The sequence below is a fragment of the Rhinolophus sinicus genome, chromosome 1, assembly GCF_057876585.1.
Source record: "Rhinolophus sinicus isolate RSI-liver-muscle chromosome 1, RSI-T2T, whole genome shotgun sequence".
NCBI lineage: Eukaryota > Metazoa > Chordata > Mammalia > Chiroptera > Rhinolophidae > Rhinolophus > Rhinolophus sinicus.
Genome location: NC_142501.1, coordinates 58,580,279 through 58,593,551, shown reverse-complemented (window position 1 = coordinate 58,593,551; position 13,273 = coordinate 58,580,279). Strand labels below are relative to the sequence as shown.

Genomic DNA, 13,273 nt, shown 5'->3' with positions numbered 1-13,273 from the left:
ACAGCAGCCCCACTGATATAACAAAACTTTTATTCTCAGAAAACAGAAAAGACAAAATGAAAAACAAAACCAGTAACGTCTATTTGGCCCTTGCCCCAGCCCTCCCACCACCCACATATCCTGATGCATGCATAGGGGTGGGAGCTAAAGGAACCTGTGTCCCTGGGTCAGAAACAAGTCCTTTTGAGTCTACGTACCCTCCTCCAAGTTGACACCACTCCTAGCCTTGCCCACCCTCCAGACACACCTAGAGGGAGGAATTCGGGGCGGTGCCAGAAGGATTGCCCTGAAGTTCCTTGGGGAAGAGAGTGGCTGAGTCAGCACCACCCCCATGGCCTTCACCAGTTACAGTTCATCTTCATCCAACTTGGCAAGTCTGGCCTGGCAGGGAGGAGTGTTTGGAATTGGTGGAACTGGAGGAGAGTCACGAGGAGTCTGGGGGATGTCACTGAGGGTCTGAAGAAAGACTCAAGTTGGAGGATCAAAAAAGTTCAGGAATCCACCCTCATGCCTTTCTTCAGTGTAAGCCCCTAGTGAAGTCACCTCCTGCCAGACATCTTAGATTACCTGAGACCCTCAGTTAAAGTGGAGGGGGGAGGGTAAGAGACAGGAAGTGGGAAGGGCAGATAGACGAAGGGAAGGCGGTGGAAGAGAGGAATGATACTCGGGAGAGGGGTTTGGGGATCCCAGAACAAGGGAGACCCTCCCTATTCTACCCCTGCAACCAGGGAACACCATTCTTCATACCTGTGTGTCCAGGGACAGGAGGGCTCTAGCCACCTCCCCTTTGGGTAACAGCAGCAGGGAGGGGAGCGAGCCATTGATGGGTGTGTGTGTGCTGACCTGGGCCCGGTCTCCAGGCCGAATTCTCCCAGGGCTTCCCATCCCAGGCCCTCCTGGCCGCCCCAGGCTGTTGGTCTGGCTCTCACGTCTCTGGTACTCAATGGGTGACTGCAATGCTGGGGCAAAGAAAAGAACAGAAAGAGGGTTACAGCAGTGACAGGCCCTTTCCTTGAGGGCTCTGTTCAGGTCAGCTTCCCATTTTGCCTTCCAAAGGACTGTCATCCAGGTAAATTGGACTTTAGGGGATTCTGAGTTACCAAATCTTGAGCTAGTAGTGGAAAACTGGTGATAGGGGACAAGGAGAAGCCAGGGTCAGAGGGCACGGTTGGGAGATTGGGTGGTGAGGGATTCAGAAGGTCAAAGGGCTGAGGGAGCACACAGGGGAGGGAGGGTGAGAGCTTCACCATTGAGAAAGTCCCGCTGACTTTCCAGGATCTGAGCCACTTGCTTGATCCAGGCCTGACTGACTGCAGGGTCTGCAGTCTGCAGGACATAGCGCTGGATCCCACCCTCTGGCCCTCTGGAGGTCAGAGCAAAGCGGCAAGGGTCACCTTGGAGGTTCCCCTCCAGTCCAAGGCAGCTCACCTGGATTGGCAAATAAGAGATAGCACCCCCCAATTCTTCAGGCCCTCTCTGGTTCCTGTCTCCTTCCAACAAATCCAAGAGCCAGACATCCTCTCAGAGGCCTCACCCCAACCCAGTTAAACTCCTCCCTTGTAGCCCCCTCCCCACCTTGATGCTGCTCTTGTACACATATCCAGGCAGTGTTCCACCTCGCATTCCTCCTCCCAGGGCCTCACTGAAGATGACAATTTGCTCAAAGAGGAAGACACGCCGCTCTCGACCCCGGGAAGAGAGAAGCCCCCCAGCTTCAGGCTCCGTGACCCAGAATGTGTCCTGGCCCAAGAGCTTCCCCTGAGCAGTCAGTTTGCCCTAGAACCAAAGGATAGTGGACTTCAAGAAAAAAACAAGAAGAGAAAAAGGGCCACTCTCTGCACCTCCCTCCTTCCCTTGACGCTCCCAACCAACCATGGGATCAGCACCAGGAGAGAACAATTCCCCATAAGGACTTCCTGAGGATTCAGAATGGGGCAGAAAAGCACTGGGCCTCCAGTTTCCCGCTCCATCCCCATACCTCAAACCCCCGCAGCCTGCCCAGGGTCATCATGTCATTGCAGCGCTTGGGCACGAAGCACATGACTTCCACAGCTCGCTGGGATGCAGGTAAAGAGAGGAGGGTAGTCATTGTTGGGAAAGAGCCCTCTTCAGAACCTGTTTCGACCCCCAACCCTCCCCTCCCCAAAATCCAGACAGTTCTACACCACCCTGGGCAAATCCAGAAGACTAAAAAGATAAGGAGTGCGTGGTGTGTCCTGGAAGACCTGGGAGTCCTCACCTCCAGCTCTGCAGTATCCATCCCCGCCCTACTGTAATACTTGAGAAAATCCTAAGACGCAGAAAACAAATGCTCCTGTAAGTCATGAGGATACCCTAGGAACCTCTCACATCCCTCCCCCAAGAACACAGGTGCGGACTCCCAGGAAGTCTAGGGGGAGCCTTCAGAACCCTGGGGAGATGAATGAGGAAAGGGCTGTCCCAACCAGTTGTGTACCCAGGGAACAGGCGGCCCTGACCTTGAGCAGCAGTTGGTATTTCATGATCCTCTGCACTGGTTTGATGAGGAGGTCACTGAGCTGCAGGCGGTGCCCCAGCTGCTGCCGGAGCTCCTGGGGACAGGGACAAGGACAGGGTGGTAACGCAGCCTGGAAAACCTGCTCTTGAGGATTCTGTCCCTTTTCCCAAGGTGCCTCAGCCACTGACCTCAAAATAGCTGTCCCCAAATTCTGACACCACATGCTCTGATTTGGGCTTATTCTGACAGTATACCACATACATATGCAGCCGGCGCTCCTAACGGGTACAATTTAAGAAAGAGCTGGGTGGGTGAGGAGGGAGAGCACATCTGCAGAGAGCCCCACCCAATCCCAAGCCCCTCCCCATCCCACCCTCTCAAGCCTCACGTGTTTGATGAATAGCTGAGCCAGCCAATCAGGATCCTTTAAACACCGCTGTAGCTCCCCCAGGAAATAGCTGGAGGAGTTGACAGAGAAAATGTTGGTTAAATACTCAGACCCCTGCAACTTAGGGCTGTCTGCCCTTGTGATGCTCCCCATGGAGCCTATCCAAACATTCCTCAGGCAACAATAGGCCCATGGGTGGGAGGGACACAGAGACAACCAGACATATGCCCCTCCCCTTTGCCCTCAGGACTCCACCACTCACTCTCTATGCCACTCATAGATTTGCTGGATGTTTCCAAACACAATCCTGTCACGGCCTCGAAGACTCTCAGGGACCCCCTGGGCAGCCATGGTGGCCATGTAACCCTGTGGAAAAGTTGGGGTGAGAGCAGGGGTGTGTGGAGCCAGCTTTGGTGGGAACACTCCCTCCCCAAGAAGTCCGGGATGTAGCGGGACTGGGAAGGTGGGACAGAGGAGCATCAATCAAGGCATTTCTTAAAATTAGCCCCGGGCAGAATGAAAGGGCTAGGCCAGGGCTGGGAAGGGAAAAGGGAACTACCTCCACAATCTGCCCCAAGTCGTCCACATACATTTTCTCAGTCTCTACCAGTTCACCGAGGACATACCTGGGAAGAAAGCAGGAGTGCACATCCTTGGTTTAGCCACTTCCTCCCTCCTGGACAAGAAGCCCCTTCATTACCACAGTCAATCTCAGAGGAAATTCCAAGTCTCAAATCTAAAATGTGAGGGACAGTCCCCTGGAAGTTGTGCAGTGGGGGCGTGGGGGTGGAAGGGAGAGTGTATGGACACTTACATACTCCTTTCCAGAGCCTTGTTTTTCTGTTCCTCTTCACTCTTGGGGGCTTGGGACAAAGTCTCCTCCTCAGGTGGCTGGAAAGAAGGAACATCCTAGAGTAAGCAAATGGATGCTTCCTCCGTCAGGGGAGCTACTCTAGACCCATTTCTTCATACCTTCATCTTATCTCCAGGGCCTTCCAACAGTGTGGTCAGCAGGGTCAATTCTGGCAGCTCCTCTCCTGTGCCTAGAGCTGGTTCCAGCATCCAGTTCTGGGGGCCAGAGGTCAATTGTCTGAGGTCAGGAACAGTAGCTGTGTCTTCCCAAAGACCAACAGACCCCAACCTGCTCCCTCTCCCAGTGTTCTTCATGGATGTCCTACATGCTTCTGTGATACTCCCTGCTCACCTCATATGGTCCAGCCTGGCCACCATCTGCCTCAGTTTCCACTGTGAGACAATGTTTGGAGTGATCCAACCATCTTCTCAGTCCACTGACTGGCCCTGGGGGGCCCGGGGAACAGGGGCCAGAGCTGAGGCCAGAGTTGGGGTCAGAGGGGGCAGCCGGACCGGAGGCAGCTGAAGCCGAGATACTCCCCTCACTGCCAGCAATGGAATAGGATTCTAACAGGGTGGGGAGGAAGAAAGGGGGTGATAGATATTGCTCCAGCTCCAGACTCTGGGTCCCTAGGAAACTCCCAATCTCCTCTCTATGATGTTCCGCCCCTCTCCCCCAGGGCTCACTCTCTTGCCATCCTCATTTGAGTTGGCCAGGATAGAAAATTTCACCAGGGCACCCCTGGGAAGAAGGACAGTAAACACCTGGCTCCCCAGGCCTGGAACCCCAGTAACATGTGGAGGTTCCCCCATATCTTGAGCACAGCACAGATATGGGGGTGGGGGCAGCCATCTGGGCAGACACTGGAAGCTGGGGGTGGCCATCTGCTCTCCTACAACCCTCCCCCTTCCAATGGGTACAGACCATTCTCTGAGAAGGGGGGTGAAGAATTAAGAGCTCATCTGCCAGCCCCAGACCCCTCCCCCACCAATTGCAGCAATCTTCATAAAAAAAGAAAAGACTTCCACAGCCCACCTCCCCAACACGCACAAACCCAATAGAAGGGGCAAGGGAGGAGAGGTCACCAGGATTATCTTTGGCCTGGGCTGGGACAGAGGAGCTGCAATTTTTGAGAAATCCCGGGGTAGATCAACCTCATTCCTCATTCATCCATCCCCCTGTCCTTCTTCAAAGCCGAAGTAGATTCTCAGCAAAAGGATTTGAGGGAAGATGCGGTTCTAGGCTTAAGGGAATTGTGGATGGGATTTTCTCATACCCAGTTGACTACAGGAAAGAGAGAAGTCCCCTGCCCCTTCCCCAGTTTCCTTAACTTGAACTGATAGAAATTTGGAGGCAGAAGGGATCTTAGAGATCATCTATTAAGCCACTTTCCTGGAAAACAGGTACAGTCTCCAGCTTCTAAATAAATCCCTAGGGCCAGGGCAAACAGAAGTCCTGGACCCTCATTCCGCCCCCCCTTCAACACTGAGCCCTGGAGACCTCGCACTCACCACGTCCCCCCCGGGCGATGCAGCAGCCGCATTTTGCCAGCACTTTTCGGATCACATGGGGACAGGCACAGCGACCCCCCTTGTGCCCCCCCCGCATGGCGTTCGGGCCCCCCCGTGCCCCCCACCCGGGCCGGCCATGCAGGGGGAATCACGGGGGGCGGGGCGGGGACGGCGCAGAGCGCACACCCCCCCTCCCTCCTACCCCGCTCCAGGCTGGGGGAGGTGGGGAGGGAGGGAACGGGGAAGGGGCGTCCAGGGGTAGGCGGAAGTCTGGTCTGGAGGAGGGCTGGGGGCTCTGCAGAGAGGGCGGCGCGGGGCTTGGCAGCCGAGCTGGGCGGGGAGGGTTTCCGGAACCCTGTCGGTGCGGGGCCCAAGGTCCAGATGTCCAGCGGGGAGGGGAGGGATGGTGGGGGAGGCTGGGCCGGGATGCGGCTGCCGCTCCAGCTCCGTCTCGGGCCTCTGGGGTTGGGGGCGGTTCTAGGCCGGGCAGGGGAGAAGGCGGGGGCAGACTCTCCGAGTCACAGGCCCCGCCGCGGTACAGTCGCGGGGAGGGGCCTCTGCGGCCCAGCTCCGCCCTCTCCCCCCTTCTGCCAGCGCCGGGTTCCCTCCTCAATCTCCCCCTCCCCCAGGCACCACCACGTTCCCACTCCACGTCCTATGCGCCTCGGCCCCTCCTCCGCAGCCTGGGTTCCCCCTCCCTCCCGCATCTCGGCTCTGACTGCGGAGGGCTGGGGTGGGGGTTAAACGGTGCGGCGGGGGATCTGCTTGGGTCGCCTCTCGGACTCTGCGGTGGAGAAGGGCCCGGTGGATGCGGCCTTGGCCTGTGCGAAGATGTGCTGGGGTTGGGGCTGTCCCTAGCCGCGCAGGGGTGGACAAGGACCACCAGAAGGGATGCGTGAATGGGGAGCTCTTTGTGGGGAACACAGCTCAGGTGCCGCCCTCTCGCCGGACCCTTCTTTCCTCCAGGCCCCAGGACTCCAGCCGAAGCTAATCACCAATTAAGGCGAAGTCCTGGAGGCTGGGCTGGCGAGGGGCCAGGGGTGGGGCGCGGGGACACTCTGCCTGCAGGGGCTCGGGACTGGCTGGGTGGGGGACACACAACGGACTAGAGGGTGAGAAGAAGCTGGAGATCTCAGCGATTAAATGGGTCTCATGCAAATTAGATGAGAACCTTTATGCTAATAAGAGATTTTTTTTTGAATTCACCACTTTGCGCAGGAGATGACAAACTGTGCCCCACCCCATCGCCAGCTTCTTACCGGGCAGCGGAGCCCAAGCGGGGACCTCAAGTTTGCGCTCCCCTCTCTGATCACCCTCCATACAGGCTGATTCTGGCTCGGTCCCCTCCGGTCCTAGGGGGCTTCTCTTCGAGGGAGGGATAGAAAGATCGTAAGGGAACCCTTCCCCCCAAGCCCAGCCTTGACCTCCCCCTTCCCCCAGCTGTCAAAATCCACATTATTATAAAGGGGTCGCCAAGGCTGGAGTGAAAAGTTCACCCAGAACGTGGCTATGGCCCTTAATGGAACTCTTAGATTCCTGCGAGTGCCCCGCAGAATTTCTTTTTGCGGGTAAACATAGTTGTGGGGTGCAGCCCTCCTGAAGACCCCTAAAAACCCCCGAACCCCACCAAAGTCGCCCTTTCTTACCCCCTCTTGCCCAGGTAGGGCGCATGCGCGCAGCATGCCCCCCATGACCCCCAGTATCCGGTCAGTGCGGCCAGGGGCAGGGCGGTCCGGGGGCTTCATGCTGGACCCCTACCCAGCTCCAAGTTTCAGGGCCGAGGGGGCACGGAAGCTGGGGGGCTCTGAAGCCTGCGTGCGTCCGGGAAGTTGCTGCTGCCGAATCCGCCCCCTGCCCGGCTCCGCCCCCACTCCCACCCCAGCCAAACTTTTCAAAAGGGGTAGGGTTGTTCCTTCTTACAACCATAGTTCAACAACAAACCCCTTAATCCCGATTCCAAAGTCGAAGCGTGACCCGGGGCTTCGCAGTGTTGTGGAGCCCACTGAGAACACGCCGTTTCCCCAGGCCCTCTGCAGGCAGAGAGACTAGGGGAGACCCACTGGGATTTCCTGATTACCACCCCCTTCTCCTTTGCAGCAGGTCCCGCTCCCACCCCACCCCCACCCAGTCCACAGAACAGAACGGGTGTGGCATAGAGAGTTGCATATTTTACTTTATTTTTATTAAATTAAAAGCTACAGTCTGGCGGCGATTCCAGAACAGGGTAAGGAGGCTCCTTATAGGGGGCAGAGAAGAGAGGGAGAAAGACAGACTGACAGAAACAGAGACATAGGAAAGGACAAGGTTAAGGTAGATGGGGAACTGCTTCTGAAGAACACACGTCATGGCTCCCCTGCACAGAAGTTCAGCAGTGAACAGTATGGGGGGGGGGGGTGTGTGTTCAAGAGACCTTCCCCATCCCACCCAGGTCCTTTCTCAGCTTAGTCACTGGAGCACAGCACATACCAGAAAAAGCCAAGGGCAACGGAGGGGGCAGGAAGACTGGGAGTATGTACAAGGGGAGGAGGGAAGCAGAGCCTTCCAGATCAGCATCTGTCAGAAGGGAGTGGCTCACAGTGCACTGAGGCACTTGGCCTGTGGGTGGACATGGGAAGGGATTACCCCCTCCCTCTCTGGACTCCTTCCCTAGTCAGACAGGTCCCCTACTCTGTGATGTGGGGGGGCAGAGGGAGAGAGGAGAACAGAGGCTTCCGTTGGGTCCTAGTGGAAGAGAATGGCAGGGGCCTTGGCAAAGGGGATGTCCTTCAGTCATCTGTGATACCCTTGGCTCTCAGCTCCTCTTGCACTCGGGTCAGGTAGGTGGGGTCCGGGTACCCAAACCTGGGAGAAAAGAGAAATGAGGGTCAGGGTTAGCTGTTCGGCTTTACTCATATTACCCCCATGCTCACTCTCATTCTGGGTGCCCCACTGTGGCCCCACTCCCTCTTCCCTAAAGTAATCCAAACCCAAGATAATTTAGCCCAATTATTTCTATAGGTTAAGCTGGTCACATCAGGACCAGGTTGAATACAGGAGAAACTGGGATGGAAGAGACGGTTGAATAATTTGGGGGTGGTCCTCTCCAGTTAGGAGGCTCCCAGAAGGAGGGGGTTGATGTTGTTCCCTCAGTGGAAATGGATCGAAGGGGCGGAGCCAAGGGAAGGGGAATGAAGGAGTGTCGCACAGCTGGGGTCCCCCTGTGCAGCTGGTCTTGTGGTGGATGTCATTCCAGGTGATGACATTCGGTCTCCCTGTGGTCATGGACGTGCCAATAGTGAAGGTGAGACGCTGGTCAAACGCCTTGCGGAACAGGGTCAGCACCTTGTTGCCCTCAGGGCAGTCCGGGAGGTAGGCCACCCGTGTGGTGCCAGGATACCGAACTCCTGGGTTTGGGTGTTCAGCCTGGGAGGAGTGGGAAGCAAAGTAGGCAATGAGCAGCTGGGCATCTTAAGGCCACCATGCCAGTGGAAGGTCATGCTGGCCAGCCTTCTGTCTGTGCACGCCCAGCTAATGCTGACAGGGCAAGAACAGGCTGACAGCCTTTCAGGGAAGGAGAGACTCTAGGGTCTGGGCAGCAGGAGCCTGTTTCTGGACAAAACCCTTATTGTTAATAGTTCTTTCTCCCCGTCTCAATCCCTTAAGTCTCAATTCAGCAACAAATGGATTCTCAGAAGTGATGGAAGGTAGCTGGTCCTTACTCTCCAGAAAACTCAGCAGAAATGTGAAGACTGAGAATAATTTATCTCTCAGCTTTCCCTTCTCCACCTGAAAACACTTCCAATACTTCTTGCACTGTCTAACCTGTTCCATTTTTCTATTACTCTTCTTTAGAGCTTCCTCATCCCTCTGAAAAGCAGAACTGGAAATTACTCTTTGTCAAGCAGGAAGACACCTATAGGCTCTTGAACACTTCTGTTTTAAACTTCCACTGTCATCGAGGTTTTCCTCTCTCATAAATCTGGAATGGAGTAACACTCCCAGTTAGGAGGGTTAGATCCCTTCCTGCTTGTGCATGCCTGCACCTGAGCCACCATCTCCACAGAATTCACCTCTGCCAAGAATAGTTGCTAGTATCCAAGTTCATCGAGGAAATAGTACTCAATTCCTTTCTTTCATACCTGATTTTCATGTGTGCCTTGAGGTCGTGGGGATGAAAAAGTTGGACCTCAAGGGGACCTCCTAGCTCCAGAGCACTGAGTGGGAATGCATTCTGGGAGGCAGCAAGACTGTGTCACATCTAACAAACACACTCCCCTCCCCCAGCTTTCCTAGGTCAGAGAAGGAGCTTGGGGTAAAAACCAAAGGGAAGGGCAGGCCGCAGTCTCCTTACCCCCTGTACACCGGGTGGGAAGACATACTGGATGACGATGGTGCCGTATTTCTCATAGCTGGGCAGTAGGAGTGTGGCGTCCTTAGAGACCAGCATCCTCCCATTCTGGGGCTGGTTGCCCACCAGCTGCCCATAGAAGCGGCCACACATGGGGCAGGCCTTTTTCACCTGCAGGGCCCGGGTGATGCAGCCTTCACAGAATGAGTGCCGACACTTCTCCAATGTCTTGGCATTCTGGATCTCCCCCAGACAGATGGGACAGGTGCTCTCCTGCTCTTCTGCCTCCTCCCGAAGGCGGGGAGGAAGAGGAGGGGGCAGGGGAGGAGGAGGGGGGGGGAGACCCCGTGCCCCTGGGGGCAGGAGTGGGGCTGCTCGGAGAGGGGGTGGGCCTGGGCGGTGCAGCTCAGGGTGCTCCCCCCCACTCCCCAAAGCCAGGCAGCCCATAAGCTCCCCCTGCCTCTGAGCTTTCTTCAGCTCTTTCTCTGCCTCTTTTAACAGCCCCTTGAGAGCCTTCCGGGCCAGGTAGAGCCCATTGGGAGGGGCCGGGGGAGGGCCCTGTGGGGAAAGCTGGAGAACATAGATGTCAGAAGTCTCGCCATCTATGAGGATGGACACTCGATGCTCCTCCCGAAGCCGGGCCAGCCGGGCTGGGGTCTCCTTGCTCAGGAAGTCCCACACAGGCTTGGAGACAGTCACTTTGTTCTTGCAGGTGCCTCCACAGGCTGCCATTCTGGACAGGACGAACGACACTGCCCCCAGGGTGAAAGGGACTCAGGGTGGGGGGGGTCCCCATTTGACAAATATCAGTACCTCCTACTTCAGGTTCTTTTCCAACCCTAAATTATCTCTACTTTCTCAAAGTCCAACCTCCAACTCTTCCCCCAAGTTCTTTTTCTTTTTCTATCTCTACTTCTTTCAAACCCCAGCACCCACAGAAGAGTAAGGAAGTTTGTAAACATTATTCTCATCTAAGCCAAGCATCAGTCTTGGTTCTCCTTTCACTCCTCCCAAGATCACGGAAACAATCTGCCCCTCCCTCTCCCTGGGCGAAAATTGGGTTCTGTAAAAGAGAGGGGAGACTTTTTGACCCTCCTTTTTGCTCACTTTGATCCTGAAGAGCTTAGAAACGGCATGCAGGCTCTCTCTCTGTCCCTGCTCCCTACTTGTAGGTGGTGTGACCTGGTGGGTTGATAGGAAAAGGAGGGTAAGTGAGAAACCCCTTTCCCTCTTCCCATATGCCCCAACCCAGCAGCCCACATATGCCCCAATCCCAGCAGAGATGGGAACCTGGGTGTAAATTAGTGGGAATAGGATTACTTGAACATAGAATGGAGGAAACCAATTTAAAGGTGAAAGTTGAGGTTCCCTCAGGAGGCAGATACCTGGAAAGCTCATGGACGATGACAGAAGCAGAAATCCTTCTATTTCCACACTCAGCTGACCAGGACTGGAGGGAGGGGGGAGGGTAAAGGGTTATGATGACATATGTTACCATTTTCCCCAGTCTGCCCAGAAACAAAACAAAAACTTTCATTACCTCTCCTTATCTCCTGCAGAATTCCATCCCCAGCCTCTCCCCAAGTTGTTAAATAAGGAATTTCAACACGCTAACTTTCCTCTTTTCTTCCCCAGCTCTGAGGCTCTCAAGAAATCCTAGAGCACAGGTAAGTCAGGGAGGGGAAAGCCCACACAGATGAAGGGCTTTCTTGCCACCTCCCTCAGATCACATGGACAAGACTATTTCCTGTGCTCCACAGTCCCAGATAATTCAGCCCCTATTGCTGGGGAGCCTTCCTTGAAAGCCAAACAAGTCCCTTCTGCTGAAGTCCGTTTGGAATGGAAACTAAGTGGCAGCAGCCCCTGCAATAACAAAGTTCTCACTGTCACCTTTCAAACCCAGCACACGAAGTGCAAGCCGGTCAGCAATCTAGTCTGCATTTAGGGAGGGGTGGGGCTCCGCTGGAGGAGTCTAAGGTTTCCCCTGAGTCTTGCCATGTTCAGCACCTACAACACCTCCAAATGCAGCTCAAATAGAAAGAGGGGCCATGAGTGATCCCAAGGGGAGCGGCTCTTCGTTTGTCTCTATCATAGACCCCCTCAAGGCCAGATGCACTTCGAGATGCAGAACGTGAAACTGGAACCCTAGAGCCTCAGCTCGTACTGTCTATCCAGGTGAAACATCCTCCACCCCTCATCAGAGGGAAGCCAGGACCTAGGTGTCCTTAGCTCCAAGTCCTGATGGCACAGAAAAGGGAGGCGGGGCCAGTTTATGCTGGGTCTCTAGATTCCTCTGGGGCAACCCAGGCGGGACACGGGGCCAGTCCCTCCCTCCAGATAGGGACCGACAGCAGGGGCAGCAGGGAAGGGCAAGGGTCCCTGGAGGCATCGCTGAGCCTGCTGCACCCCTCCCCCCACGACCTCCTGCAAGACCCGACCCGGAACCAACTCCCCAAGTCCCCGTCTCCCCGTCTCGTGGAGCCCCCCGGAGCCCTACCACTGGGTATGGGTGCATGTCGGCGCGATCGCAGTCCCCAAAACCCCCAAATGGAGGCCAGGGCTGGAGGATAACAAAAAGAAGATCCACCAAACGTGGAAGGGGCCCCGGAGCCCCGCACGGAGGAATGAAACAGAGGAGGGGGCACAAGGGCAGCGGGAGAGCGCACGAGGGGTGCGAGCGGGTCCGGGGGGGCGCGCGGTGGGTGTGGGGGCGCCGGGCTCACCTACCTCTCGTCAGCGCCGCCATTGCTGGTCACATGACTGAGGCTGTTGCTGGGATGTCGGCCTGGGCCTTAGCAACAAGGGGGGGGAGACCCCTTGAAGGTGGGGGTAGTGTCTAAGGGGTGCAGACTTTGAGGGAAAGGGAAGGAGAACTGCACCTCCTCCCCCGCCCAGGTGACAATGACCGTTTCCTTTGACCCCTTCTATCCACAAGACCCTGCCCTTCCGCCCCAAAACAAAAATGGAGGCGCCCTCCCAGTCTTTGGAGGGAAGGAGTGGCGTCGTGGAACTGAGGGTAGGAGGTTAAATCCGTTAAGAGACGCAACCTTTCTCGCTACCCGCTCCCGGAGGAGCCCTCTCGCTTTTTCTTTCCCAGCCAGCTGCTTGGCAGCTTCTAGCTAGAGAGGACTGCTGGTCTAGGTGGATGGGGAGGAGGGGTCAATTGTTTTGTGATCCTTATGCTATCAGGGTCTTTGAGGAATAATATGGGATGAGGACTCATAGTGGAAAGAAAAGCGCTGGATCTAAAAAATAAACAAACGCCCGGACTAAACTGTTTCAATCCCTCCCTCATCTCTTGCCTTTTCCTAGATTGACCCCCCACAACCCTCTCCCAGATGGGTATTGGTGCTTCTCTGATTATTTTCTTTCCACGACAGGGAAACTGAGGTTGGTGCAGAATGGGAAGTGAATACGTTTTTTTTCAAGTGATATGGGGTGGTAGTAGTGTCAAGCCTATGGTTCAAATAGAGTTAAAAACTCTCAAAGAAAAAAAACAACTCTGCTCAGTTCTGCTTCCCACATCAGAGCAATCTCCGCCCCCAGTCCAACTCACTTCCCTGGGGCCACATCAAGCCAGGTTTTTCCACCAGTCCAGACCTCCTTGGCCAAGCCCTATTGGGTCTTCCAGACTGGCAATAACCTCTGCCACCCATCCCCTTTCTTCACTCCCCTTCTGAGCTGGAGGGTTGGTCACTTTCTTCTTCACTTTCCCAGG

The 13,273-nt window shown here is 55.5% G+C and overlaps 2 protein-coding genes across 14 annotated transcripts; both read right to left on the bottom strand.

Moving 5' to 3' along the window:
* Nucleotides 1-13: 13 nt before the first annotated feature.
* On the bottom strand, nucleotides 14-7,078 carry ARHGEF25 (Rho guanine nucleotide exchange factor 25). 8 transcript variants are annotated; one of them, XM_019742249.3, is made up of 16 exons: nucleotides 6,875-7,072; nucleotides 6,488-6,593; nucleotides 4,069-4,283; nucleotides 3,837-3,932; nucleotides 3,679-3,755; nucleotides 3,424-3,490; nucleotides 3,127-3,230; nucleotides 2,865-2,934; nucleotides 2,665-2,754; nucleotides 2,478-2,570; nucleotides 2,240-2,290; nucleotides 1,979-2,056; nucleotides 1,576-1,776; nucleotides 1,248-1,428; nucleotides 844-959; nucleotides 14-456 (listed from the first exon to the last, which is right to left on the bottom strand). In XM_019742249.3, exons 1-16 carry the CDS (start codon nucleotides 6,971-6,973, stop codon nucleotides 346-348), a joined length of 1,755 nt encoding a protein of 584 aa, XP_019597808.2. In that variant the 5' UTR covers nucleotides 6,974-7,072; the 3' UTR covers nucleotides 14-345. The 8 variants fall into 8 exon arrangements, with proteins under 8 accessions (XP_019597808.2, XP_019597806.2, XP_019597810.2 ...); XM_019742247.3 differs by having other exon boundaries at nucleotides 748-959; nucleotides 6,875-7,071; XM_019742251.3 differs by lacking the exon at nucleotides 1,248-1,428 and having other exon boundaries at nucleotides 6,875-7,078.
* Nucleotides 7,079-7,383: 305 nt separating this feature from the next.
* On the bottom strand, nucleotides 7,384-12,701 carry DTX3 (deltex E3 ubiquitin ligase 3). Of its 6 annotated transcripts, none has more exons than XM_074325490.2 (6): nucleotides 12,283-12,701; nucleotides 11,096-11,211; nucleotides 10,941-11,005; nucleotides 10,663-10,737; nucleotides 9,559-10,288; nucleotides 7,384-8,630 (listed from the first exon to the last, which is right to left on the bottom strand). In XM_074325490.2, the coding sequence occupies exons 4-6, from the start codon at nucleotides 10,689-10,691 to the stop codon at nucleotides 8,241-8,243; spliced, it is 1,149 nt and encodes a 382-aa protein (XP_074181591.2). In that variant the 5' UTR covers nucleotides 10,692-10,737; nucleotides 10,941-11,005; nucleotides 11,096-11,211; nucleotides 12,283-12,701; the 3' UTR covers nucleotides 7,384-8,240. The 6 variants fall into 6 exon arrangements, with proteins under 6 accessions (XP_074181591.2, XP_019597828.2, XP_074181593.1 ...); XM_019742269.3 differs by lacking the exon at nucleotides 11,096-11,211 and having other exon boundaries at nucleotides 7,384-8,069; nucleotides 8,413-8,630; nucleotides 12,283-12,686; XM_074325492.2 differs by lacking the exon at nucleotides 11,096-11,211 and having other exon boundaries at nucleotides 7,384-8,069; nucleotides 8,413-8,630; nucleotides 9,559-10,307; nucleotides 12,283-12,680.
* Nucleotides 12,702-13,273: the final 572 nt, after the last annotated feature.

Coding starts and splice junctions, on each gene's coding strand:
- ARHGEF25 (XM_019742247.3), bottom strand. CDS start 6,973: ATGAAGCCCCCGGACCGCCCTGCCCCTGGCCGCACTGACCGGATACTG. Junction 2,571..2,664: donor TTGGGGACAGCTATTTTGAG/GTCAGTGGCTGA, acceptor CCCTGTCCCCAG/GAGCTCCGGCAGCAGCTGGG. Junction 1,777..1,978: donor GCAGGCTGCGGGGGTTTGAG/GTATGGGGATGG, acceptor CTTTGGTTCTAG/GGCAAACTGACTGCTCAGGG.
- DTX3 (XM_074325490.2), bottom strand. CDS start 10,691: ATGCCGTTTCTAAGCTCTTCAGGATCAAA. Junction 10,289..10,662: donor CTAAGCTCTTCAGGATCAAA/GTGAGCAAAAAG, acceptor CGTCCTGTCCAG/AATGGCAGCCTGTGGAGGCA. Junction 8,631..9,558: donor TCCCACCCGGTGTACAGGGG/GTAAGGAGACTG, acceptor CACTCCTCCCAG/GCTGAACACCCAAACCCAGG.